General features: G+C 42.1%; 1 protein-coding gene across 4 annotated transcripts in view; it reads right to left on the reverse strand.

Annotated features, from left to right (window-relative positions):
• The window catches only part of IQCK (IQ motif containing K), a 122,659-nt gene that overhangs the window by 65,682 nt on the left and 29,445 nt on the right, over positions 1-27,532 (reverse strand). For 3 of the 4 annotated variants that reach the window (XM_086692944.1, XM_086692945.1, XM_086692947.1), the window contains 3 exons: positions 25,356-25,408; positions 25,143-25,220; positions 3,233-3,317 (listed from right to left, as the gene is read on the reverse strand). In XM_086692944.1, coding sequence (XP_086549070.1) covers positions 3,233-3,317; positions 25,143-25,220; positions 25,356-25,408 — 216 coding nt within the window. The remainder of the gene's footprint in view (positions 1-3,232; positions 3,318-25,142; positions 25,221-25,355; positions 25,409-27,532) is intronic. The other variant, XM_086692946.1, reaches the window with a different exon arrangement.

The raw sequence follows: 27,532 nt of genomic DNA on the forward strand, positions 1-27,532 counted from the left end.
CCCCTTGGGATATCATCTTGGTCCCAGCAGACAATCCAGTGTTCCATCTTTCTTTTAAGGCTAAGACCAAGTCCTTCCTTTTTTGTGGAAGCTTCCAAGGTCATCCCATATATCAGACCTCTTTTCCTTCTGGCAACAACTTAGGATCTTCCCCCCTCACTTGGTGACCTTTAGTAATATATTTTTAGCACAGGAGATGTTTGGGTTTGAACAACCTGAACTCTCACACAGTATACACTGACCTGTAAACATCTTTTGTACTGTGAGGTACTATATCACTAGTGTGATGATGGTACTATAGCCATGGTTAAATATTGGGCCACTTTGACATCTTTTTATATGGCAGTGTTTGTTGGTGTGATAAGCTGAATTCAGCTGTCTTAAGGACTACAGACAGTCCCCAACTTACGATTACACTTTATGATGGCATGAAAGCCATATGCCTTCAGTAGAAACTGTACTTCGAATTTTGAATTTTGATCATTTCCCGGGTGAGTGATATGCTATACAATATTCTCATGAGGCGGCAAACCACAGCTCCCAGTCAGTCATGTGATCCCAGGGTCAATAACCAATACACTGAGGATAATTCTGCACCCAAACAACTATTCTGTTTTTCATTTTCGGTACAGTATTCAATAAGTTACGTGATATATTCAACAATTTATTATAAAATAGGTTTTGTGGGGGATGATTTTGCCCAACTGTTGGCTAATGTAAGTGTTCTGAGCACATTTATAGGTTAGGCGAAGCTAAGCTATGATGTCCAGTGGGTTAAGTATATTAAATGCATTTTCAACTTACACTAGGTTTATCAGGATGTAACTCCATGATAAGTAGAGGAAGATCTCTATGTTTCTCATGCTGTGTCCATAACACAGGCCCCCTGTGTGTGAAAGTTTTATTACTGCATGGGAGAATCAGGGACAGAACATCCCCTTTTACTGTTAACACAGTGATTACAATTTAGGCTTCTGAGTATGATTTGAAGAAAGGGTTTTGCTGTTTTAAAGAAACAAAATCTGCAAATCACTATTTTATTGCATTTGGCTCTTACTGTCTCATTAAAAGGATCAGAAAATGGAAAAGTAAAACTGCTAATGCTAGTGTAACAAGTTCAAGTCTCACAAATGAAATATGCTGACGGCAAAGGTGGAACTCAAAAAGCATGTGGAAGCCAGGAATCTTTCACCTTGGTTGGACATCACTGGACTTAAACTAACCTGCTGATGTTCAATTACAGAAGGACAAAGACCATATCTATAAAATATGTAGGAAATGCTGAAAACCTATGTAGTTAAAAATTATATCTAAATCGTGACATATCACAGAGGGTTTTATTACTGGCTTTTAACTCTTTGGGAACAAACTGCTCCTTATAATGTGCAAGTCTATTATTTAACCTTCACACTTGACTTTGAGCCCTGTGTTCACTGGACAATATTTCCTGAAACAGTAAGCTGCTTATAAGAAAGGACAGTCCCATTTAACATTTAAATTCTTTTTTTTAACGTTTATTTATTTTTGAGACAGAGAGAGACAGAGCATGAACGGGGGAGGGTCAGAGAGAGAGGGAGACACAGAATCTGAAACAGGCTCCAGGCTCTGAGCGGTCAGCACAGAGCCTGACGAGGGGCTCGAACTCACGGACCGTGAGATCATGACCTGAGCCGAAGTCGGATGCTTAACCGACTGAGCCACCCAGGCGCCCCAGTCCCATTTAACATTTAACAAATATTTTGCTTATTGATTTATTAATGGTATCTCATTAGAATTCATCTAATTTCTTCCTGGACAACCGTTTGCCGGCATGTTCACCTCAGGCTACTTCTCCTACAGCAGCTCTGAGGAGAGCGTCAGGATGGAGATGTTGGCCTCCGTGTAAGTCCACTGAAACCTTTCTCTGTGGCAATGTTCACCACCTCTGAAATCAAATCTAAACTAGTTCCATTGATGTTTAACACTCAGACTTGGGTAGAGACACGCTTTTACCTAGAATAGGAGCTTCATGTTTATTGGAAGCTTCTTAACATTGATGTATGGCCAAAAAATTGGGGAGAATGTATACTTTTTAGCACAAGATACACAGGCCACTCTCATATGTATATTTGGTAAGAATTTTTCAAAGTACATCCTCTGGAAGGGCCACATGACAATATGGATCAGGAGCTTTAGAAAAGAACTCACCTTTTGACCCAGAAATTCCACTTCTAGAATTTGTCCTACATAAACAACCAGACAATTGTGCAAAGATGGCTGCACAAAGATATGTATTACAGCATTTATTATAATAATGATAAACTGGGAATAACCAATAGGAAAATGGCTACAAAAGACAAGTTTCAAAAGAAAAGGTTACTTCTAGCATATGATAAGTGTCTATATGTTATTCTGTCTTCTAAGATTTTTCAAATTTTATATTTTTCATTTATTCATTTTAAAAACTTTTAAGGGGCGCCTGGGTGGCTCAGTCAGTTGAGTGTCCGACTTCGGCTCAGGTCATGATCTCGCAGTTCGTGAGTTCGAGCCCTACATCGGGTTCTGTGCTGACAGCTCGCAGCCTGGAGCCCGCTTCAGATTCTGTGTCTCCCTCTCTCTCTGCCCCTTCCCTGCTCATACTCTGTCTCTCTCTGTCTCTCAAAAATGAATACATGTTAAAAAAAATTTAAAAAAATGTTTAAGTCCCGTTTAGTTATCATAACAGTGTTATATTAGTTTCAGGTGTACAATACAGTGACTTGACAGTTCCATACATGACTCAGTGCTCATCAAGATAAGTGTACTCTTAGTCCCCTTTACCTGTTTCACCCATCAAAATTTTAAGGTTTGGAAAGTTTTACAGCAAAATGCCAACAATGATTATTTTGGGGTAACAGTTTCAGCAATTCAAATATTTTTTTTTTGCTCTAACTGAATTAGCTGAATTTTCTTTTTCTAAAACGAACATGTATTGCTCTCTGTATGTAAATAATATTATTTTTTAGGTAATACAGGCTAGTCGATCCAACATTAAAAGGCTGTAGAGTACTTTTCATGATAATTGCAAAAGAAGCTTTGGTAAAAATACTAAACCACTCTTTGAGATGTATTTTACAGAGAATCCTATTTCTGAGGTTTGGATGTTAGCTATAATACCCTCTGTTTCAAATTCATCTAACAGTTTTCCCATGGGCACTCTGCATCACAAAAATTCCCCACCAGGCCAAACGCCATAATTGCACAAGACTCTTACCAGATAGGCTCTCCAGAAGGACTGAATGATCAGCGCTGCCTCTCCTTCTGTCAGCAGGAGGGAGAGTGGCATTGCCGGCCGTGGGCTGAAAAGCAATAAAATGGTCATATGCCCCTGAGAATCCATCCTTCAGTCTCAGCAAGGCCTTTGACAACATAATGGCCTCTCTGATTAAGTGCCTCATCCATTTCCATTCTTAGAAAGCAACAATGCCATTTTTGATAGAAAAGTTTAAGCTGGGTTAGCGTGTTTTGTTTTAAAATCGAAGATGGATTTTGTTTTGTTTTGCTTTTAACCAGCAAAATCTTAAATCACTATTAACCTGCTCTGCTTTGAAAGGCTCAGGTTGCTAAAGCTGCATGTTACTCCTAAAGGTGCCACATACATAAGGCTGTGTAGACACAAAACAGGAGACACAGCAAGGGCGACTTTTAAATACTGCCTTATGACTGACACTTAATAAAGGGCTCTTTTTCCAACTTCCTATGGACGGGAAATGAAAACAAAATATTGGCATTTATCTCTGATAAATTGTGTGCACATTACAATTTAATGTGGCTTAAATTCAAGCATATTTTTTAAAAAGAATGTTTCATTTATTTAAAACATTTTTAAAAATTTTTATTTACTTTTTGAGAGAGAGAGAGAGCAAGCATGAGTGGAGGAGGGGCAGAGAGAGAGGGAGACAGAATCTGAAGCAGGCTCCAGGCTCTGAGCTGTCAGCACAGTGCCCGACATGGGGCTCGAACTCACGGGCTGTGAGATCATGACCTGAGCTGAAGTCGGACGCTCAACCGACTGAGCCACCCAGGCACCCCAAGCATATTTTTAAGTTAAGTTCTGCTACTACATCTTAATAGGCAATAAAATATGTCAAGTGCTGGGTCAGTTGATACTGTTTGCTCTTTTTGGATTGTGCAGATTGTGATGCGATTTTTGATCACAGATACTACATTTAAAAATCACGGCTAAATGCTCTTTTCTTCTCTTTTCCCTACAAGTTTCATAGAGATACTAACTCCTGACAAGATCTTATGAGTATGACTTAATTCTGGTTCCTTATGTTTCTCTAAAGCACAGCTACCGCTGAAAAGTCAAGTTAAGTCTTTTTAGATATAGTACAAACAAATGAACTTCTGGAAGTATGTGGGTCATAGAGGCTGATCTCAAGGCAAGAACCCTGGAAACGACTTTGCAAGTGAGGGGTTCTTAAGTGCCCTGGCCTCAGAGCTCTCCCTAATAACAACCATCATTTGAATTTATACTAACTCCCATTGTGTAGAGAGGTTGACTAAGCTACCCAAGGTCATACAGCTTGTAGGTGGCCTAGTAGGGATCTGAGCCCAGACCCATCTGATCCCAAAGCCCAGGATGCCCTCACAATGCTCTGCTAACACCAGACCTCAACTGAGCAAACACACGCAGATGCCCAGCTTGGCACAGAATGCAAAGCATTATCAGGCAATAATGCGTGATTCTCCAGGATGTGTGGTTTTATTTCCCCCTAAACTCTGACTTAAAAACAACAACAACCCACCCTTCATACAGTATATTTGTTTGAATGAACATGTGTGCTTTGAAGTATTCCAGAATCGAAGAAATCAAAGCCAGGAAGAACCTTGAGGGTATTAAGACCATTTCTAGGGAGCACAGTGTTGTTGCCAGGTTCTGGGTCTTGGGCTGGGCAGGTCCTTTCGAAGAGACCAAGTCAAGAACAGTCTTCTACTTCTTTGGAGAGATAATTACACCCTCAAAATGACAGAAACCTTTCCCTAACGTCCTGTTTCCATTTTCACTTGCATGATGTGGTGGCTTTTTTTATTTTTTATTTTTTTTGGTTCTGTTTTTGTTTTTCACTTCTTCTTACCTAATATCTGGCTTTCTGGGCTGCAATGGAGCATTCATATTTTGCTGGAGGCTTGCCACCGGAGACACATCGGCTCCCTGCTTTCCACATCAAGTGTCTCTACTCATCCACTGTCCTTATTCTTTAAGTCTCAGTTGTGTGACACCAACAAATCACATCCCTGAAGCAATTCTCCTTCACTAATTAAAAATCAATGGCTTCTAGAGAGACCTTGGGGTTTCTAAGGAGACCTTGGTGTGTTGGCAATGGATTTATGAGACTAATATTATCATGCATTAATACTAGCTGATATCTACTGAGAGCTTTCTGGACTTCCTTCCTATCAGCCTGGCTCCTTGTGCTCCAGCCATGGTGGCCCTTTTCATCTCTTCAAAAGTGCCCTTCCACCCATGGTCTTTGCAGACCCTGCCTTTCCTCTGCCTCCAATATCCTCCTATCTGCAGCCGTATAGCTGTGCAGGTTGCTGTTTAAGGACACCCAGCAGATGGGCCAGAGGGCACTGAAACCCAGCCCATGCTCTGCCCGCTAAGCCATGCTCATGGCCTGGGGTCACATCTGCCCTGGGGTAGGAGTACCTTTTCCTAACTTGCTCAAAATCTAAGGTTGGGGATGAGAGGGCTGACACTCCTCCTGGTTCACTCTTAACTCTTTCTTCTGATCTCCATTCCAGTGTTATGGAGAGGTGTTTTTTGTTTAGGTTAGGACCCAGTGGAGCTCTGTGTAATTTTCCTTCCTAGTCCTTGGCCTAATTCAGAGATAGAAATCTGTGTGGTTATCTAATTAATGCCCTAATCCTCAGCCGGACTGCAGGCTCCAGGAGGGCAGAGACCAGGCCCGTGTCTGCGCCTCTTGGCAGTCCCAGCACTTAGGAATTATTCCAGAACCAGAGAAGTCAAAGCCAGGGAGAACTGACATTTCTAGTGGGTAGTTGATAAATGTTTGTGGAAGGAGCTCTCTGCCTGGCACAGTGTCCTAAGCACTTTCCATACATTATTTCATTAAATCCTCACAATCTTAGCAAGGATAATAAATAAAAGTAATATTAGCTGTGGTTATCCTTCTTTTAGAACAAAGAAACTGAGGCACAGAGGTGTGAAGTGACTCATTCAAGGTCACAGACCATTTCCTGCTGAGAATCTTTTGGCCCAGGAAGCACAGGGAGTGGCCTAAAAGGGGAAGAGAAGACAGCTCAGAAGGTCACTGATGTGGAATTCAGGGTCTCGCAGCTGTGCGTGTTTAATAGAAGAAAACAAGGTCATTTGCCTAGAAGAAAAAACTGGGGAGGGAGAAAAAAGCCGTAATCATAGAAGATGCCCTCTTCATTAATTCTTACAGTAATAACTTGGCAGGTATTCATTTGTCTGATGCTCCACAGGGAAATCCGATGTCAGGACAGCAGAACAAAGTGGAGTTTGTCACTTGTATCGGAGGGGAGATTTGATGGCGCCTTTCTGTTCGGCTGCAATTTCCCTGCCTTAAGTATGTTTTTCTCTGCTGATGTCATGAAATCCTCAAAGTAACAGTATTCCTGTTTTGGAATAGCAGTAGGAAAGGAGACCTGCAAATCTGGGGACAACAGGTTGGGCCAGCCCAACAAAGGGCTTTCACCAGTAATGAAACCTCGAACCACTTTGCATGACAATGAATCTCCAAAAAGCAAAATGAGATTTCTAATAGGCCTTTAAGCAGTAATATGAGGCCACCTTTAGTGACATCCTTGCTTTCATGGCTAAATAATGGGGTGCTGTCTAGTTCCCAAACCAAGAATAAGTATGAGAGAGCCAAATGAAAAGGACTTAATCTTCTCAGTGTAGTCCCTGGGAATTATCAATCATTTCAGCAGGCCAGCGTGAAGGGATAGAAGCCATGTCAGGCCCTTTTCTCTCTTTTGGAATCAGTGCAACTGGCTTCAGGTCAAATAAAAATAGAGATCGAGTAGAGGCAGCTTCTCATCATTGGGGAACTGGGAAGGGGGAGGAGGTGCCATGTCAATCACAGGAGAAGGCGGGCAGGCTCCCTCCTCAAGGGCTTACATGGGACATAACCCAGAGCAGACAGGTTTGCATGTTTCAACGGGCAAAACAGTATCACTGAGTATGTTTCCAAAACTTGTCTTACTGGTCATGCTCATTTGTCATGTCTTTTTCCTTTTTTCTTAAATGTGAATCAAATATATTTGAACATAGGAATCGATGCTATAATTCTGAGAAAGAACAAGCATTTATTTTTCTGATTCTGTGTGTATGCATAAACACACACACAATTCTTTCCCCCTTTTTGGGTGCTAAGTAAAAGATTTGCAGGACCTAAAAGAGATACAGCACGATTTCAAAATATACAAGGGACTCTGAAAAGTTCATCTTTGTTAATTTCTACATCCAGTTCTAAAACAAGAGGGACCATCCTAAAGTGGCACTTAAACAAAATAAAGCAGAAAGCAGAAAAGCTTGCTTTATATTGAAACTTGAATCTTGGAATCCAAATTCTATCCACTTTTCATTAGGTAAGAGACTAAGTTGTTTTCTTGGAACACGAAAGCACAACCCTGATGCCAAGCCATTTACAAAATGACACAGGCCCTAAATCAATCATCATTTATAAAGCCCTTCTAGGGCCTAAGTATTTAATAACAACTACCCATCCTATCCAGCAAAAGAGATTATCCAGTCCCTGCCCAGCCTTAACTGGTTTCCCAAACATTCTGTGTTAGAGGCATCATCAGTCTTGAGTAATAAATTTCAAATATTTGGAAGAAGTACAACAAAGGTTATCTGGAATGACGCACCCAGATATATGGTGACCAGCCATTAGGATGGAATCTCATAGGATTTTCTGTGATGTCAGGAACAACTCTGAAAATCAGTAGCGTAGAGCCAGCTGCATTACTCTCTATCGGCCTTAAAGTGCATTCAGAAACCATGGTTACTAGGATGTGATCTGGCTTCTGCCCCCTCACTAATCACCCTGAGAGACCGACAAGCAGGTATTACCCTGGCATCAAGGTGAATCACTCTCCTAAGTTAAACACAGAATCGACTGCCATCTTACCAGCCCCATCACTGGACGTCGCATATGGGTCTAGCCAACAGAGCTCACCTAAGAATGAGACAAGGCCAGGTGCCCACCCTGTAAAGTATAACCGTGTTGAAAGTCAGGGTTGTGATACTTGATGCGTTTTGATAAACGGGTCCAGGTTGCCGTGTTGTTTAGTCTCTTTGTAACAGATTACATGTTTTCTTTAACGTGACTCAACGAAAACCTGAGGGAGACCTGCCTCCTTCCCAATCTCCCTTTTCCCCCTCCAGAGAGTGAGCCTGAGCAAGGTGGGTATATCAGAAGAGCAGACCACCTCCCTCTTCACGGCTTCCAAATCTCTGGCAGGGGATCTTAACTTGGTTTGTGTCATGGATCCCTTTTTACACTGGCAGTTCGGATTTCTTTTCTAAATAACATATATTTTTTTTAATTTGAGAGAGAGAGAGGGAGAGAGTACACAAGTGACGAGGGCAAGGGGGCAGGCAGAGGGAGGTGCGAGAATCTCAAGCAGGCTCCAAACTCTGACATGGGGCTCACTCCAATGACCCTGGGATCATGACCTGAGCTGAAACCAAGAGTCGGACACTCAAGTTACTGAGCCATCCAGGCACATCGCCACCCCCCCCCAAATAATACTTTTTTTAAATATGAAAGTAAATATATAAGATTTCAAAGCAAACCAATTATACTGGAATACAGTTTTCAAAATACTAAAAAAAAAAAAGACCAAAAACAGGTGGTGGGTCGCCTGGGTAGCTCAGTTAAGTGTCCAACTCTTGATTTTGGCTCAGGTCATGATCTTGCAGTTCCTGAGTTCCAGCCCCTAATGGGCTCTGCACTGATGGCATGGAGCCTGCTTGGGATTCTCTCTCTCAGCCCCTTCCCTGCTTATGTGTGCACATGTGCTCTCTCTCTCTCTCAAAATAAATAAAGAACAAAACAAAACCAGGAGGTGACGTAATAACATATGTGTTTCTAGAGTATGCAGTAAATAGGAAGAGCTAATGGCATGTCAATTAACTTCTGTAATTTAGAAGAAGTGACATGTGTAAACGATATTTCAAGACCATTGCAACTACTGTATCGGGATGTGAAAAAATCTGATCACTATTAGTGACCAAGACACAGGTACCATGGACTCTTCTGAAGCTCGTTGCCCATGCTCATAATTAAAAGTGAGGCTAAATTTCAGTTAAAGGGTAATGAAAATAGAGAGGCAATGTGTCCACCTTCCAAGTTCAGGGACCCCCGAGTCATTGACAGCATGGCTGGAGCTAGGGAAAGGGGAGAAGACGAGGTTTACATCCAGGATGAGACTGAGAACTAAAGATTTAAAACTAAACAGGACGAATTCAAACAGTGAAATGAGACCATCTAAAAACAAAGAGTGACCAGGAAGTTAGGGAATTCGGCCAAAAAGTTATTTAAATGGCTGCCTCCCAGACAGAAGGGAGACCCACCATGATACAGCGGGTCAGTTAGTGGGGAAAAAATAAAAAGAAAGCTTCATATTTTTACTCCCCAAAACTTGGGATTTATCCATAAAGCCGTTAAATTTTCAAAACAGAACTCTAATTTCTGCCACTCCATTTCAGTTTTTTTTTTTTTTTTAACATTTATTTATTTTTGGGACAGAGAGAGACAGAGCATGAACGGGGGAGGGGCAGAGAGAGAGGGAGACACAGAATCGGAAACAGGCTCCAGGCTCTGAGCGGTCAGCACAGAGCCTGACGCGGGGCTCGAACTCACGGACCGTGAGATCGTGACCTGGCTGAAGTCGGACGCTTAACCGACTGCGCCACCCAGGCGCCCCTGATTGTCTTTATACTAAAATGTAAACTCTATGGGGGCCAAGACTTTCTCTTGTTCTCCACTCTATCTACGGTACCGAGAAAAGTATCTGGAAAAGAGTAGGCATTCAGTAAGTGTTTTTGAATGAATGCATATTATTACAGATAAGAAAACAGAGAACTTTCTTTAATGTCAGGATTTATCAGTGGCGGAGCAGATATTTGGTCTTTCTCTTGCTTGGTTACTCTGCCCTCCACGTTTCATACTACTAAAGTAGTGACTGCCATTCTCCTCAGATTAAGGACACAATAAAAGCGATCATTCTTTGGAGACCTCCTATGAGCCCTCGGCAATGGATGTCTTTAATTTTCATCTGCTCAACAGACCCTGCCCCTTCTTGTGGTATCTATCAGCCCTCAGATTTTGCTTTGACAGTTCCACCTCCCTCTGCTGGGGGGTGGGGAACGTGGGTCACAGCACCACACCCTCCAGTAACCGAGGGGTGTACCTGACAGCCAAGCTTAGCCAAACAGATGTGGTTTCCCTAGAACGTGAATCTTGAGAGGACCGGCAGAGACTATAGTATTCTTCCCAGCACTGTTGTCTAGAAAACATGGGTCTATGATTCCTGGATCACCACACCTGCTTTCTAAGGCCAGGTCCTTGCCTTTTCCTTCACGTTTGTGAGTAATCTTTTTTTCTTTCAGTATATACCCTTTTCCTTAAGTAGCCTTTAAATTTCTGTTGCTTGTGACAATTTCTCTGATACCATCTTAGACCTCACGGCAACCCTGCAATGTCATCCCCAAGTAACAGGAGAGAGGAGCACGGCTGGTGAACGGATTATTTCCAGGTTGCCCGACTGTGGCAGGCTATATAACAGTTCCCCAAGATGTCCTCATTCAATCCCCAGACTCTTGAATGGATACGTCCCCTTATATGGCAAAAGGGACTTTGTAGAAGGAAAGGATTTTGAGATTATCCCAGATTATCTAGGTGGGCCAATGATGTAGTCCGAAGGATCTTTGTGACAGGGATGCAGCCGCAGATGGCACCACAGGAGTAGCTGTGATGATGGACACCAGAGGTCAGAGTGAGGCAAAGAAGGGGCCATGGGCCCTCCAGAGTACAGGCAGCCTCCAGAAATCAGAGAAGGCGAGAAAACAAATTCTCCTCTAGAGGCTCTGGAAGGAATTGGTTTTACACTTCTAGCCCCGAGAACTGTAAGAGACGATACCTGTGTTGTTTTGAGCCATCAGTTTTGTAGTAATTTATTAAGCAGCGATGGGAAACTAATACCCCAACTAATAAATGGCAGAGCTCAGGCTGGAACCCATGCTGCCTCCAACAGGCTCTCTGGGCTTGTTACCAAAGAGTCACCTAGAAACAACAGGAAGAAAGGAAGGAAGCAGGACTGTGTGCCGCAGAGAAAAGGGCTACCCACATGCCAAACCTCCAGCGAGAAAGAAGCACATAGCGGATTTATGCATCCCAGTGTGTCCTGAATTCAGGAAACAGCTCTCCTTCCTTCCTATTTGAAGACAAATGCTAATATAAAGAGCAAAGTTGATTTATTATCCTCACGAGGCTCCTAGCCTCTGAAGTTACCCATCTATAAGACAAAATAAAATTAAAAGATTTTTTTCCTTTCAACAGGACACGACAGCAAATTTACTGCCATGCCACCTTTTAATTATGATCCTTAGTGCAACATGCATGCTGTTTCCTGTGCCATTTAGAAGGCACGAACATTTTCCTTCAGATTATTAACCTTCTTGCAAACAGACCATCATACGAATGGCTGGTGCTTGTCCTCAAATGGCACGGTGACACTTTTGTTTTCACCTCAGCTTTTGGTCATAAGATACCTTTCATCGACATGAAAGTATTGTAGATTTTTTCTTTTTCTTTTTTTGTCCACGGGCTGAAATTTGCTGAAAAGACATTTCACCCAAAGCAAGCTTTTCTAAAACACAATCTTTGTTTCATTGAAGGTCTCAGCTTTAATGATGTCTTTCATGAGCCTTCTCCCCTGAGACATGGGACCAGATAGACAGCAGGGCACTTTTGTTCCTTGTGCTTGTGTAGTGATTTCTTTTTGCAAATGCATCTGACCAATTCCTTTTGGTCAAAATAAAAGTGAAACTTTTTTTGTTCTCAATATGATAGCAAATAATTTCCTTGTTTCCAATTGGCTGGTTGAGTCACGACTCTATAACAAAAAAGAAGATGATGCCAGATTCATAAATAGGAGGAAAGGCATCAGAAGATATGATGTAACCCACCACTGTTGAAAGGTAGGGAAGAAAACACCCTCATTAAGCTCTCATGGGAGCATGTAGCACATTGTGTTACTGGTCCCAGTTATTACTCTTCTCCCTGGAAAAAAAGAATTGTATATCTCTGCTCTGCCATATGCCTTGCAGTCTCTGCCGGGGGTGGTGTCAACCTCCCTATAGCACTGCTATTTGGCTTGGCCATGGACTTGTATCGGCCAATGAAACGTGAGCAGAAGTAAGGTTTGCCACTGCGTAGATGGGCCATTGCCCTTCTCTCTCTGCCTGAGAGGGAGGGAGTGGGCTGTTCCTTCAGCCCGGGTCCCAGAATGAAAAGATGAAAAGGGACATGGAGCTGAGCCAAAAGTGATATGCAGCTAACATAAAAAAGGGGGAAGAAGAAACATTTGACATTGTAAGGCACTGAGATTTGAGGGTTGTTTAGCAACAGAACCTAGACAAAGCTACGTTGGAATACTGGAGGCTAGTTGTGGCAATACCATGTCAGAGCACGTATCAGGACTCTTTCATTTGCAAGTAATAGAAACCTACCTCAGGGCACCTGGGTCACACAGTCAGTTAAGTGTCCAACTCTTGATTTTGGCTTAGGTCATGATCTCATGGTTCGTGGGTTCTAGCCCTGCATCAGGCTCTTCACTGACAGCAGAGAGCCTGCTTGGGATTCTCTCTCTCTCTCTCTCTCTCTCTCTCTCTGCCCCTCCCCCACTTGTGTGTGCTCTCTCTCAAACATAATAAAATAAGATAGATAAAACTTAAAAAGAAAGAAACTTAACTCAAACTGGCTTAAGCAAAAAAAATAATTAAAAAAAAAAAAAAAAGGATTAACTAAGAGGGAAGGGATAGAGTCAGCTTTAGGCATGGCCAGATAGAGAGGCCCAAAACAATGCCATAGAAACTCAGGCTCCGGCCACCTCTCAGTTCCACTATTATCTCAGGCACAACCTCTTTAGGTGCTTGCCCTCAGCAGCTCAAGGCTTATAACTTCAAAGCTCCAAGTCTAGAGGAAAAGAGAGAGTCTAAAGTAAGTCTAAAGGAAAAGAGCTTCCTGGTTGCTTCCTAAAAAAATCTTGGAGTTATCGGTGACTCAAACAATTTGGGAGCAAGTATAGTAGTCAGGGGGATTCAATGGTCTGACTGGCCGGGCCTGGGTCACATCCCCAACCCAGAGCCAGAGGGGGAATCAGCTCACTGTCCACATGGACTGAGAACAGGAGAAACGTGATCCTCTCAGTGTCACATGGAGTTCTGTACCCAGAGGAGGAAGAGGAAATCAATGCAGGGTGGGGAAAAACATAAATGTCTACCACAGGAAGCAAGAAATGGAATAAAAAGAAGTAGAATAGAGGTGCCTGGGTGGCTCAGTCGGTTAAGTGTCTGACTCTTGATTTCGGCTCCGGTCATGATCTCATGGTTTGTGAGATCGAGCCACGCATCAGGCTCTGCTAATAGCACAGAGCCTGTTTGGGATTCCCTCTCTCTCACTTTCTTTTTGCCCCTCCCCACTCTCTCTCTATGTCTCTCAAATAAACTTTAAAAATTTTTTTGAAAAGTAGAATAAATACCCTTTAGTTTTGTAATTGTTTTTAATTCTTAAAGTAACTCTGTAGACAATATGAAAGCTACAAAATAATTTAGAAGACAAAATAAAGGCCGTGTTCCTGACTTTGGAGTGAAACATCCTTTTGAAAGATTTTTACGTGTAGAGTTATTTAATTCTATGATTATCCTTGATTTTAAACATTTCCTTTTCACTGTATAGTTTATTTAACAAATATGTTTATTTTCTTTGTGATAAATCTTAGTTATCTTCATAAACCTAAGAAAAAATATTTTTTAATGTTTATTTATTTATTTTGAGGCGGGCAGGGGCAGAGAGAGGAGAGAAAGAGAATCTCAAGCAGGCTTTGTGCGATCAGCACAGATCCTGACATGGGGCTCGAACCCATGAACTGTGACATCATGATCTGAGCTGAAACCAAGAGTCAGGCGCTTAACTGTCTGAGCCACACAGGTTTCCCATACCTAAGAAAAAAATTTAAGGGTTGTCAATGTCTATATAAAATAGCTACAAAAAATGCAGTTACTTGGAAAAAAAGTTATGGAAAAGAAATGGGTAACTGAGAACGCATGGACAGAGTGAAGAGTATGCTAAATTATGGGGAACCTGTAGGAGAAGGGCCTGTCATTTATGTGAAAAGCGATCGGCAGCCATCCGTGACAAATGATCCCAACCTACCAGCTGTGATCTGACAATATAATGACATCACACAACAAAGACAGCTGGGCTTGGTAGAATTTGTCTTACCAAGAACGTTAAAATAAAGCCAAACTCACATTTTAGATGGTTCCCCTGGCTGGTAGATAGGATTCTCTGAGGCAATAAATGCTAACACACACATAATATAAAGAGGAGTTCTATCTTCTACCACAGCTGTACTCTGAAATCAGCACATAAGATGAAAATCACATCTAGTCAAAATTTCCCCTTCACGGCATCCTTCAATCAATGTCACATAGCCAGTGTTCTCCCTGTCTTAGCACTGATCACTCTAAGTAGCAAGTGATCTAAGAGGCAGGTTCTTAAAGGCATGGACTCGGGAGCCAGGTTGCCTGGGTTCAATCCTGTCTTGTTTGCTAGCTTCTGACCTTGGGCAGGTAAGTCATCTCTGCGCCTCAGTTTTTTCTCTGAAATATGGCTGTCACTGGGACAGCCAGTACTCGTGGAATATCCAGTGTCCCTTAAGGATCTCAGCCTCCCTTGCAGTTGGTTTGGAGTCAGGCTCTGTCAGGAGACGGGAGAAGGTTAAGAACATTCTAGGCTGAGAAGGTTTAGAACTAAAATGCCTCTTCCACTCTTTTCTTCCTTTGCTTTAGTGACCTCAAAAATCATTATGTTCCAGATAGCTATAAATAAAAGGGCTGTCTAAACTGTGTCAGTCTTTGTATGAGCAAGAAGTAAACTGTTACTGAGTATTTCAGTATTGTTTATGATTGCAACTCACTCTAAAATAGCCTGACTACTACAACGGGGACAATAACATTTCCTACTCTGTAGGGTTGTCATACAAGTTAAATTAGGTTAATATTTATCAACTGTTCAGAATAGTACCCGAGTACATACTATATAAATGCTTGGTTGGCAGGTAGTTATGTGGGTAGGCAGACATACAAACAGAAGCATGTAGTTGTCTTATGAGCTGCCCATGTTATGAAGGGCACATAACACTGGGAACAACTAAGGAAAGAGCTGAGTCATGTGCCCTATTTATGCTTTTGCCTATAGAGTGGAATGGCAAGGGGGAACAGCTTGGTTTTTTAAAAATCTTATTTCTCTCTCTTTCCCCCAAAGGCATGTCATTGAACTAGTATAAATTAAGTACATGCATTTTGTAATCCAACTATACACAAAGACTATCCATGAAGACAGGTACCATGTTTCTCTGTGTTATATTTCCATGGTACAAAGTACCCAATAAACGGTAGCCAACCAGCTTATGAATACGTCTGTGCTCTATAATTTTAGAGCACATTTGAGCATTCAATAAACATCAGCTAAATAAATGAACAAATAAATAACTACTTTTAAATAGCTGGAACATACCTATTCATAAACATATCAGTACTGGAAAAATGGTATCCCCTTAATGGTTGGCACTAGAATTCCTCTTAGGTAAGAAACTAGCTTTGTTTACTTGAAAGACCATTTTACAGATGGAAAATCTGAGGCTGACAGCAGTTAAGTCATCTTCGTCCAGAGTCACACAACTGGAAATGGTGAAGCTTGGTTTGGAAGGCAGAGTTGTGAATCCAGAGTCCAAGTTCTTTTTTTTTTTTTTTAACATTTATTTATTTTTGAGACAGAGAGAGACAGAGCATGAATGGGGGAGGGTCAGAGAAAGGGAGACACAGAATCCGAAACAGGCTCCAGGCTCTGAGCTGTCAGCACAGAGCCCGACGCGGGGCTCGAACTCACAGACTGTGAGATCATGACCCGAGCTGAAGTCGGACGCTCAACCGACTGAGCCACCCAGGCGCCCCCAGAATCCAAGTTCTAACTCCTACACTTCCACTCCCGCCACTTCTTTGTCCTCTAGGATATTCCTACACCACCCTCGACAGCTCCAGGATTTGACGTGCTGTCATCTTCCCCAACCCATCCCCCACCGGCCTTTTCAGATACTTCATTATTCATACTGATGACACCTCCAACACCATGGCCTCCAATCCACGTGACTCCGTGACTCCCATCTTCCCTTATGTCCATCACTCAATAGAATGGTCACATCTTAGAATGGGCTTCAGATTCCCTGAAGACTCTCATATCTCAATTTTCCAAATTTCTGCTCTGATCGTAACCTTATCCAACCTTCCATCTTTCTCACTCACGCTCATTTAATTGTTTTTAGCTCTTATGCAAAACTAGGATTTGAGAACGTTCTTGGTATCTAGAACAGGGCTCAGCAAACTATAGCCCATGGGTCAAATGTGGCCCATCACCTATTTGTGTAAGTAAAGTTGTACTAGAATCTAGCCATGTCTGTTTATTCACATACTGTCTATGACTGCTTTCCTGCTACAATGGTGGAGTTGAAGTAATTGGATCAGCAATTTGCAGGCCATATACAGCCTGAAAAGCCTAAAAGATTTACCATGTTCTACAAAAAAAGTATTTATTGTAAGAAAAAGTACTAGTAGAACCATGTTCTTTAGGGCAAGCCCAAGGCTCTGATCATGTTAATCCTCCTTTCATTGTTGCTGGGGAGAAGTGGGTTTGGCACCAGAGGAGAATGTGAAGGGAGAATGAGGCTGAGGTAAGGGAACTGGTTGGTGCGTCATGCGCATTCAGAGTCAGGTCTCAGGAAGGGTGACCAAGGCCTCTCCAGCACTAGGCTTTTCACATGTCCCACACCTGCTACTCTCGCCTTGCCCCAGGGCCATTTTCCTTCCATGCCATTTGAGTTTCTCAGCATGATCACATGAAAATTCAGTCTCCTCCACTGTCTGTCACTCCAGCAAACTCCAGTGGAGAACAGCCCCCAACCCTCCCGGCTGACAGCCAGTCAATAAATACCTCCTTGCCCATGGCTCATCCATCATTCAAGTGGTCATGAGGAGCTTTGAAAAAATCTCATTGTTTCTTTTCCTTTTAATTTTTTATTATGGAAAATTTCAAAGATATAAAAAAGTAGACAAGAAAACAAAAATGAACCCACGTCACCATCAGCCAGCTTCAATTCTACTGTTCTGCATGTCAGTTATTCAATGTAACTCCCCGCTCCCAACCCTCCCAGAGACACCATACCATTTCATATTTCATTCATAAATATTTTAGCATATTTCTCTAAAAAGCAGTAACTTTTTTATTGTGACTATGAAATTATTATCATACCTTAAATAAAAGAATAATTCTTTACATCATCAACTATTCAAAAAATTTTTTTTAATATTTTGTTTTTTATATTTGAGAGAGAGACAGATAGAGCATGAGCAATGGAGGGTCAGAGAGATGGAGACAGAATCTGAAGCAGGCTCCAGGCTTTGAGCTGTCAGCACAGAGCCCAATGCAGGGCTCAAACCCATAAACAGTGAGATCATGACCTGAGCCGAAGTCGGACGCTTAACCGACTGAGCCACCCAGGTGCCCCTATATCATTAACTATTTATTAAGTATTCAAATTTCCAATTGCCTCCTAATTTTTCTTTTTATTTTTCCTTTGAATCATGATCCAAATAAAATCTACCTATTGAAATTTCAAAAACCACATGAACCCCATTTTAGTGTCTCCAAGTTTGGTATGTTTCTCACTTCTAAAGTGAACACATAATGTAGTATTTCTTTCTCTTTCTTAAAATTGGTGGTTAAATTGTTAACATAATTCAAAAAATATGGTAGCTTTTGAAAAAAAAAAGTAAGATATTATTCTTAGAAAAGTTAATGATGCTTCCCCTTTATTTAAGATCCCCTAGGTCCAGTCTAGACTTTCCACTTAATATTAGCTTTGCTAGTCTTCAGCCCTGATTTTACCCAACCATCTGCTTTCTCCACCCCCTTTCCAGGGTTGCAGAGGGTTGCTGGTGATAATCACATAAGCAGGCTGTTTACATGCACCACAAATTCAGGCCATCAGCTGGGCCATCCCTATTTATCCCTAGTTGATTCCCTACCAATTTCACCACAGCAGCTGCTGCACACCCCCTTTCCTCCCCCACAAGCCTCCAGAACCTGCCTGGGCCTCCCTCACAGCAGATGCCTCTACACCTAGATGAACAATCAGGATGACAGGACCCACCATGAACTTGCTCAGTTTTTCCGCTTCACCCCAAATTTCCTTACTTGTAGTTCTGGTCTCAGAAGAAGACATACATCTTCTTATACCTAATATATGTGTATATATGCACATAGAAGTCTCTGAAAAGAAGTTCACTAAAATGTCAACAATGGTTACATCTGAGAGGCAGGCTCTTAGGTGATTTGTACCTTTTCCTTCATACTTTTACTTTTTTCTCTGAGCATGTATCATTTTCGCAAAACCCATAATACCATTTCAAAATGTCAGTGATCCCCAAGGAAATGTAGGTGATCCCTACCAGTGAGGGACTTCCAATTTTCCCATATTCTCCATTACTCTTTGAGGTAGGCAGAAAAATGGCACCCAAACATGAAAGAATCATAATTCCTATAACCTATGTTATGTTACAATGGCAAAAAGGACTGTGCAGATGTGATTAAATTAAAGACCTTGAGATGGGGAGAATATTCTGAATTATCTGGGTGAGCCAATGTAACCTAACAAAGAGGGAGGCAAAAGAGAGTCAGAGAAATGTGACTAAGGAGACAGGATCAGAGATATGTAACACTGCTGGCTCTGAAGATGGAGGAAGTCACCACCAGCCAATATAGGCAGCATCTAGAAGCTGCAAAAGGCAAGAAAATGTGTTCTCCCCTAGAGAGACAACACATTTTCCTCCATGAAAGAATGCAGCCTTGCCAACACCTTGATTTTAGCCCAGGGACACCCATGTCAGGCTTTTGACTTCCAAACTGTACAATAATAACTTTTGCATTGGTTAAAAACTTTGTGGTAATTTGTTATAGCAGCAAGAGAAAACTAATATACCCTACTCCCTCCCCACTGAACAACTCAACATAACCTAAGTGGAAACAATGATTTGCTTTGCAGACAAGACAAGGCATGGTCACCATTGCCAACCACATGACTTAGAGTAAGTGCCTCCTTCATTGAACCCTTGGACCAACTCTGGGGCACTCCAAAGTTCAGCTGTAGCTGTACATTTGACATGGGGATCTTGATTCCAAAATCAATGTTTCTCTCCAGACTCCACTTCTGAGCTTCAGACCGATATTTCCAATATGGACGCCTCAATCTCAATGTGCCCAAGACAGAAATCCTCATCTTTACCCTTGAGCCTGATTTTCCAGCCACGTCTCTTTGCTTCTATCATGGGCTTCCATTCACCCAGCAAATCTCCCCTTTTCAGGCACATTTATTCACCCCCAAACTCATCATCCTGTGCCATCCATCCACTGGACCTATCACAGGGTCCTCCTTTCCATTCCTGTTGTCCCAGTTCAAGATCTTAGGGCTGGAACCAGGTGGTCCGCTGCACTCTTGGGAGTTATCCTGCCAAAGCAGCTCGCTCACAGTATGCCTCTGCTCCAAAATCTTTTAATACTCTCTCGTGCTTATGGAATAATGCCCAAACTTGATGGTTTTACATTAAACCAAAATCCATCCCCTGACTCCCTTCCAGCCTTATCTCCTATCCCCTCCCTATATGTCGGCATGCTCTATGAGTCAGCTATGCTGGTTTCCTGTGCCTAGACCAAGTCCTGCCTTCTCCCACCTTCCTGCCTTTGGCCATGAGTACCCTTTTCTGCTGTATGTCTCGTCTAAAGTCCACGGTGTCCTCTGATGGCAACAGTGGCCACTAGGAAGGCACATGTTGCTCCAGACTGGGCCTGTTCACGATTTCATGTGTAGGTGCATCATTTCACCGCACCTTCATGATCATCAATCACATTTCACTAACGAGGAGATACAGGCCTAGAGAGTGACCTGCAGGGGTGCTTTTAAAATATGTCCGCGTGTGGTTTGATACTCCTTCTTTCAAAAGGTGGAGCCTAATCACACTCCCCTTGCATGTGGTACATGAGCTGGACTTAGTGACTCACTTCTAATGAACAGAATGTGGTGGAAGGTGCAGGTGTTTGGCTTCCCAAGTTGGGTCACAAGAGGCACTGCAGCTTCCTTCTTGGTCTCGAGTCTCTCACCCTGGAAGAGGCCAGTTACCATGTGGTGAGGACACTCGAGCAGCCCATGGAAAGGTCCGTGTGGAGAAAAACAGAGGCCTTCAGCCTGTGGGTGGATGTGGCACCGTGTGGTACCGTGTGGATAAGCCAACTTGAAAGTGGCTCCTGTAGGCTCAGTCACGTCTTCAGAAGACTACAGCCCCCTCGACGTCTTGACTGTAGCCTATGAGACACCTTGAAACAGAACCACCCAGCTGAGCAGCATGCACCTCAATTCCTGATCCACAGAAACTTAACAAGTGTTTACTGTTCCAGGCCACTAAGTGCTGGGGTAATTTGTTACACGGTAAGAGAAGCTAAAACACTTACCCGGGGTCATACGACTAGTAAGCTGGTAGAGGAGACATTTGAACACTGGTTTGTCTGTCCCCAGAGCTCATGTTCTTAACTCAGCCCAGAACTGCTGGAAGTGCTAGTTTATATTTTGCTTCCTTTAGAAAACTTTGACAAAGTCTACCCTCAAAATTCATCTTCCTCCAATCTGTACCCTTAAGCCCTACTCAAAATGCCCATTTATTTTGCCCCCAACAATCCCCATATTTGCCCAAGACCAACCTTACTTCGTTTGCAACTTCCAGCTCCTTTCAGTTTTGGGACCTACATCTTAGTGTTGGCACTAAGATTAAATGAGATAATATGTGTAAAAGTGCTTAGCAGAGGAATGGCGAAATTATACTATTTACTACTTCAAGTATACTTTTTATTAATAGTATAATATAATTATATTATTTATTTGAACACAGTATTTCTTCTGCTCTATGGATGAGGTCTCAACTCTGGGTATATATTAGAATCACCCAGGAAGCTATTAAAAACAAACAAACAAACAAACAAACCAATACATGGGCCATACCCTGAATTAAGAGGTCTGATTTAATAGGTCTTGGGGAAGCCAGGCAACAAAAACTCCCCAAATGACTTTAACGTGCAGCCAGGGTAGAAAACCACTGGATTAGGTCAGAGGTTCTCAACCAGAGGCTATTTTGTTGTCTCCCTGCCCCACTCGATCCCTCATGCCCCTGATATTTGCTAGTGTCTGGAGATATTCTTGATGGTGATGGCTTTAGGGAGGTGCTATTGGCATCTAGTAGGTGGAGGCCAGAGAAGCTGCTGAACATTCCACAATGCACAGGCCAGCCCCACATCAGAGAATTATCTGGTGCTAAATGTCAATAGTGCTAAGGTTCAAAAAACCTGGATTAGATATTGTTTCCAGCTCCTGCTCTCATTCTCTTTTTTTTTTTTTAATTTTTTTTTTTTCTTCAACGTTTTTATTTTATTTTTGGGACAGAGAGAGACAGAGCATGAACGGGGGAGGGGTAGAGAGAGAGGGAGACACAGAATCGGAAACAGGCTCCAGGCTCCGAGCGATCAGCCCAGAGCCTGACGCGGGGCTCAAACTCACGGACCGCGAGATCGTGACCTGGCTGAAGTCGGACGCTTAACCGACTGCGCCACCCAGGCGTCCCTCATTCTCTTTAAGAACATTGGTTCTTACTTATCTCTCTGACTCTTCTGGTATCTTTGAGAAAGATACAAGACCTGAGTCCTTCCCTCTCAAGACCAAATGTGGGCACCAACCAGCTTGGCTGCTGCCCCAACTGGGTTGGCTCCAGGCCTGTCAGGAGGGTCTGTGAATGGTCTTGTGCTTCCCCATTTCCCTTCAGTGCTTTAGCATCTGTATTAGAACACTTGCTACAGAAACTATACTTAGTTGTAAATATGTCTCTCTTACTCCCAAAGCCAGAGCCCATATTTTATTCATCTCTATTTATTCCACAATACCAGGCTCTGTGCATTGCACTTGGTAGGTGTTCAATAAAATACTTATTGCATCAAAGTAGATTAATATAATTTAAAGTTTTATCACACTTCTTGGCATCTCTTTGAAAGGTTACAGAAATAGAGGATACAAATGCCAGTTAGGAGAGAGCTCTTATATTTCTGTTCTTGTGGAGTTAAAGTCAAATGGTCAGTTTTGCTACTTCTTAGTGTATTCATATGAGTTGCCAGAGGACGTGAGCAACCATTTTAAATTAAGATATATTTAAAAAAAATTTTAATGTTTATTTTTGACAGAGAGAGAGAGACAGAACGCGAGCGGAGGGGGGGGGGGGGGCGGGCAGAGAAAGAAGGAGACACAGACTCTGACGCAGGCTCCAGCCTCTGAGCTGTCAGCACAGACCCTGATGTGAGGTTCGAACCCACGAACCGTGAGATCATGACCTGAGCCAAAGTCAGACACTTAACTGACTGAGCCACCCAAGCACCCCAGAAGATATTTTTATAATAAATGACTAGGGATTTGAGAGGACTCTTATTTAGAGAAGTTCTCATATCTTTAAGATTCTTTTTCATTGGTTATCAGAAGTGAGAAAATGCTTCATTTTCAAGGCAAAGCAATAACTTGGAGAATGATACTGAAAAAACCTTGTCTTAGAAAAATATATGCAAACTCTTCCACTTATTAATCATTTATACTCAATACATTATGGGCCTTCCACTTTCATAGTGGGCAAAATTAGGCACAGGTTTGGAAGCTAATTAAAAAAATACGGTTTTCCAATATCATTCATTCTCCTTTCAATGTTTTGCTAGTCTCAGATTTTTATTTTTATTTTAATGTTTATTTACTTTTGAAGGAGACAGACAGCACAAGTGGGGGAGGGGCAGAGAGAGAGGGAGACAGAATCTGAAGCAGGCTCTGGGCTCTGAGCTGTCAGCACAGAGTCCAACATGGGGCTGGAACCCACAAGCTGTGAAATCATGACCGGAGCCTAAGTCAGATGCTTAACCAACCGAGCCACCCAGGCACCCCTGATTTTTAAAAAACTGATAACGGGTGCCCCGCTGGCTCAGTTGGTACAGCATATGACTCTTGATTTCAGGGTTGTGAGTTTGAGTCCTTTGTTGGGTGCAGAGAGTACTTTTTCTTAAATAAACAAAAATTTTTTTTTTTACATTTATTTATTTTTGAGAGACAGAGAGAGACAGCGTGAGCAGGGGAGGAGCAGAGAGAGAGGGAGACAGAATCAGAAGCAGGCTCCAGGCTCCAAGCTGTCAGCACTGAGCCCAAAGCGGGGCTCAAACTCACAGACTGAGATCATGACCTGAGCCGAAGTCGGACGCTTTGACTGACTGAGCCACCCAGGCACCCCCAGAGAGTACTTAAAAAAATCTTTTAAAACCCTGGTAAAATCTGGGGTATATTTAATTCTCCAAATTAAGAAAGTCAGTCAAGAGTCTATTCAACTTGGCATTCTCAAGAAGGGCATATCTAAACAAACAAACAAAAAAAAGTGATATTCGAGGGCTAAAGGCCTAATTTAAGGTCTTTCATTCTGTTTAATATGAGGTTTTACAAGCCTTGCTTAATTTTCTAATGCCTTGGTTTCCTTACATTGTTTTCACAAAGGGCTGGCATGAAAACATTTCAAAGCAACAAGTTAAATATACATCATTTTCTCTAAATTGATCTTTCTTCCACCTATGATCTAAAATAGTGGACCACTGCTTAAATGTCATCTTTCAGGTGAGATCCTTCCTGAACACCCTATGCAAAATTAAGCCCCTTCGATATTCTGCATTCCCCCTCTCTGCTTTCTTTTTCCCTATAGCACTTACTTGTTCATTGTCTGTCATCCCCCACTAGGATATAAATTCCATAAAGGCAAGGAAGGTGCTTTACCTCCAGCACCTAGAATGATGTTTGGTGCATCGTAGTACTCAATAAATACTTATTGTATGAATGAGTGAATTATGCAAATCTAGAGATGAAATATACTATAACACCATCAAAGGCAGGAATTAGGTGTGATTGAATCAACAGGGTTAGATCTCAAAAGCATGTATTTGAGAGCAAACAAAAGCAAGTTGCAAAATAATGCATGCATTTCCTCATCTGCAAAATAGGGCTGGTAATGGCATTGTTATCAGGATCAAGTTAGTTCATTAGTGTTAAATGCTGAGAACAATGATATAAGCACTCAATAAATGTTATTTGCCATCATCATCATTACATTGATGAGAAATCACTCACAGCAAATAATACTACTAATTTTATGTGATATAATCTAATTTTACATGGTTAACCAACCTTAAGAACTCTGGAAGGACTATATAGACTAAACTGATTACTTTTGTGAGGAGAGAAGAACTCATATGATGGTCAAGGAGAATTTTAAATTTATCTGTCATGTTCTAATATTTTAAATGTAGAATCAATCCATATAACTAAAAATCAGTATTTTAAAAAGTTTAGTCCTATTTCTTGAGACATAATAACCTTGAGAGGGGGCAGGGAAGAAGGGAGGAAGAGAGAAAGAATGAGGAGACAGAACGGAGAGATGAATTACTTAGGATAAGAATTTTTTAACTTTTCTGATTTATTTCTGAAGTGCTTCTAGAATAATCACCACGGATAGGATGCTCTTAGCCTGGACTGAAAATAGCTAGAGACAAGAACCACGAATAAAACTGACCTGGAGTCCTGGATGGATTACATGAGTTATTTGGATTGGAGAAAACTATCATTAACACAGTCTTAAAATAGGAATAAATTATTTGAGGCCTTGTGTTGGTACTTACTGATGCTTCAGCCACTGCTCCACAAATGGAATGGAGAAGAATTCCGTGAAAGACTCCCCTATCCTCTTTGGATTTTGACTGGTAACGATGCCATATTTTGATTGACAAGAAAACAATAAGCAAAAATTCAAGTCAATTGTTGCTATTCTGCTTGCGAATGAACACTATTGAATCCTTAGGGTCATTGAATATTCAAACACATGCAAAACTTACTTGTATAACCACTCAGTCAGAAAATCACAGGCAATGAATTTGGTTCTTTTTCTCTAAAGAGAAAAAAGAGAAGAGAGAATTAAATTATACTCTTTGTCCACATGTCTGAGTAGGACAAAGAAAGAGAGGTTAATTGATTTTTTGGGTTAGATGAAATATGCATGAGTCTTTTATGAGGTTTATAAGTACATCAACAAACAGTAGCTTGGGGTGATGTAAAGAATTCTGAAGACTTTTCTCTAGTCATCTTTATTTTTTTGTTTTTTGTTTTTAATTTTTTTAATGTTTATTTATTTTTGAGAGAGAGACAGAGTGCAAGCAGGGGAAGGGCAGAGAGAGAGACACACAGAATCTGAAACAGGCTCCAGGCTCTAAGCTGTCAGCACAGAGCCTGACGTGGCGCTGGAACCCATGAACTGTGAGATCATGCCTGAGCTGAAGTCAGAAGCTTAACCAACTGAGCCACCTAGGCACCCCTCTCCAGTCATCTTTGGATTAGCACATTTTCTGATAGCAGGGACTAATAAGAGACAGTGCACATAGTAGGAGGCTTACTACATGCTTTTGGAATTGTCACAGAAGGATTTTATTTAAATCTGGAACTTGATTCTGAGTAACTGTACTTACTGCTTTCTCCCAGTCCACTCGAACCCTCCCAACAGCACTACTTCGGGTCTGGGTACCATCTTGCAATGTGGAAACCAAGCATGCAGGTGCCATTGGCCAGTGTGGCTGACCCTGCCAGTTGTCCACCCAATAGTGGCTCCAGGTCTACACTTCTCCCACCCAGTTCTGTGCCTCAGGAGGCTGATTTTATGGTTCACTTCCACCAGGCTCCCTTACTCACTAGGTGGGTCCAGCCAGTGGGAGGTACCAGCAGGAGATCCGAGACAGGGAGGATAGACAGGGTGTAGTGGATTGAACTGTGTGTCCTCCTCGACCCAAATTCATACGTTTAACTCCTAACTCCCAGAACTTCAGAATGTGACTGTATTTGGAAATAGGATCATTACAAATATAATTAGTTGTGTCCAGCCACTCCTGAAGGGCACAGCAACTCCAAAGAAAATGAATAAATTTGGGGTAATATAGCAAGTAAGAAGGGAGATGCTATTGGCTAAACCATCAATGGCAGATTTCTCATGACACTGTACTAGACCCTAGATCCTGCTATAACCAAATTCCAAAGCCCAAATTCCCTGGACCTTTCAGGTACATGAGCCACTATATTCATTTTTTTTTTAATGCTTATTTATTTTTTCAGAGAGAGAGAACAGAGTGAGTGAGCGAGCATAAGTGGGGGAGGGGAAGAGAGAGAGGGAGATAGAATCCTAAGCAGGCTCCAAGCTCTGAGCTGTCAGTACACAGCCTGATGCAGGGCTCAAACTCACAGACTGTGAGATCATTACCTAAGCCAAAGTCAGGCGCTTAACTGACTGAGCCACTCAGGCATCCCTAGTCTCTGATTAAGCCAGTTTGTATTGGGTTGTTTATTGCTTACAACAGGAAAAGTTTTAACTCCTATTCCTTTTTCTCTCCAATCAGCTAACCCCCACTTGTCCTTCTAGATGCCTCCAGGAAGACTTTCTGACCATTCTCACCCTCCACAGCTTAAACTCCCCAGCCCCCCACCCCCAGTTCCTCATTTGCCACTCTGTCATAGCACCTCAGACATAACCATAACATAATACTTGCCCACATGTCTATCTTCCCCACTTAACTATAAACTTCCTGAGGACAAGGCACATGTCTCTTCTCTTTATATTCTCTTTATATTCTTAGTGCTTAATTGAGTGCCTTGCATGGAGTAGGTGATCAATGGGTGGTAAGTAAATGAATGAATGAATTCACCATTCAACTCTCAAACATCAAAGCAAGAAAGAACTTATTTACAAGAATTCTGACATCTTTTTTTTAAAGTTTATTTATTTATTTTAAGAGTGCATGCAAACGGGAGAGGGGCAGAGAGAGACGGAGAAAAAGAGAATCCCAAGCAGGCTCGGCACTGTTAGTTCAGAGTCTAATGTGGGGCTTGATCTCACAAACGGCGAGATCATGACCTGAGCTGAAGTCAGACGCTTAACCTACTGAGCCACCCAGGCGCCCCAAGAATTCTGATATTTAAAACTAGCGACTGCTTGGGGCGCCTGGATGGCTCAGTCAGCTGAACGTCCGAC

Source organism: Puma concolor, chromosome E3 (genome assembly GCF_028749965.1).
Source record: "Puma concolor isolate L17-30 chromosome E3, mPumCon1.1.hap2, whole genome shotgun sequence".
In the NCBI taxonomy this organism is placed as follows: domain Eukaryota; kingdom Metazoa; phylum Chordata; class Mammalia; order Carnivora; family Felidae; genus Puma; species Puma concolor.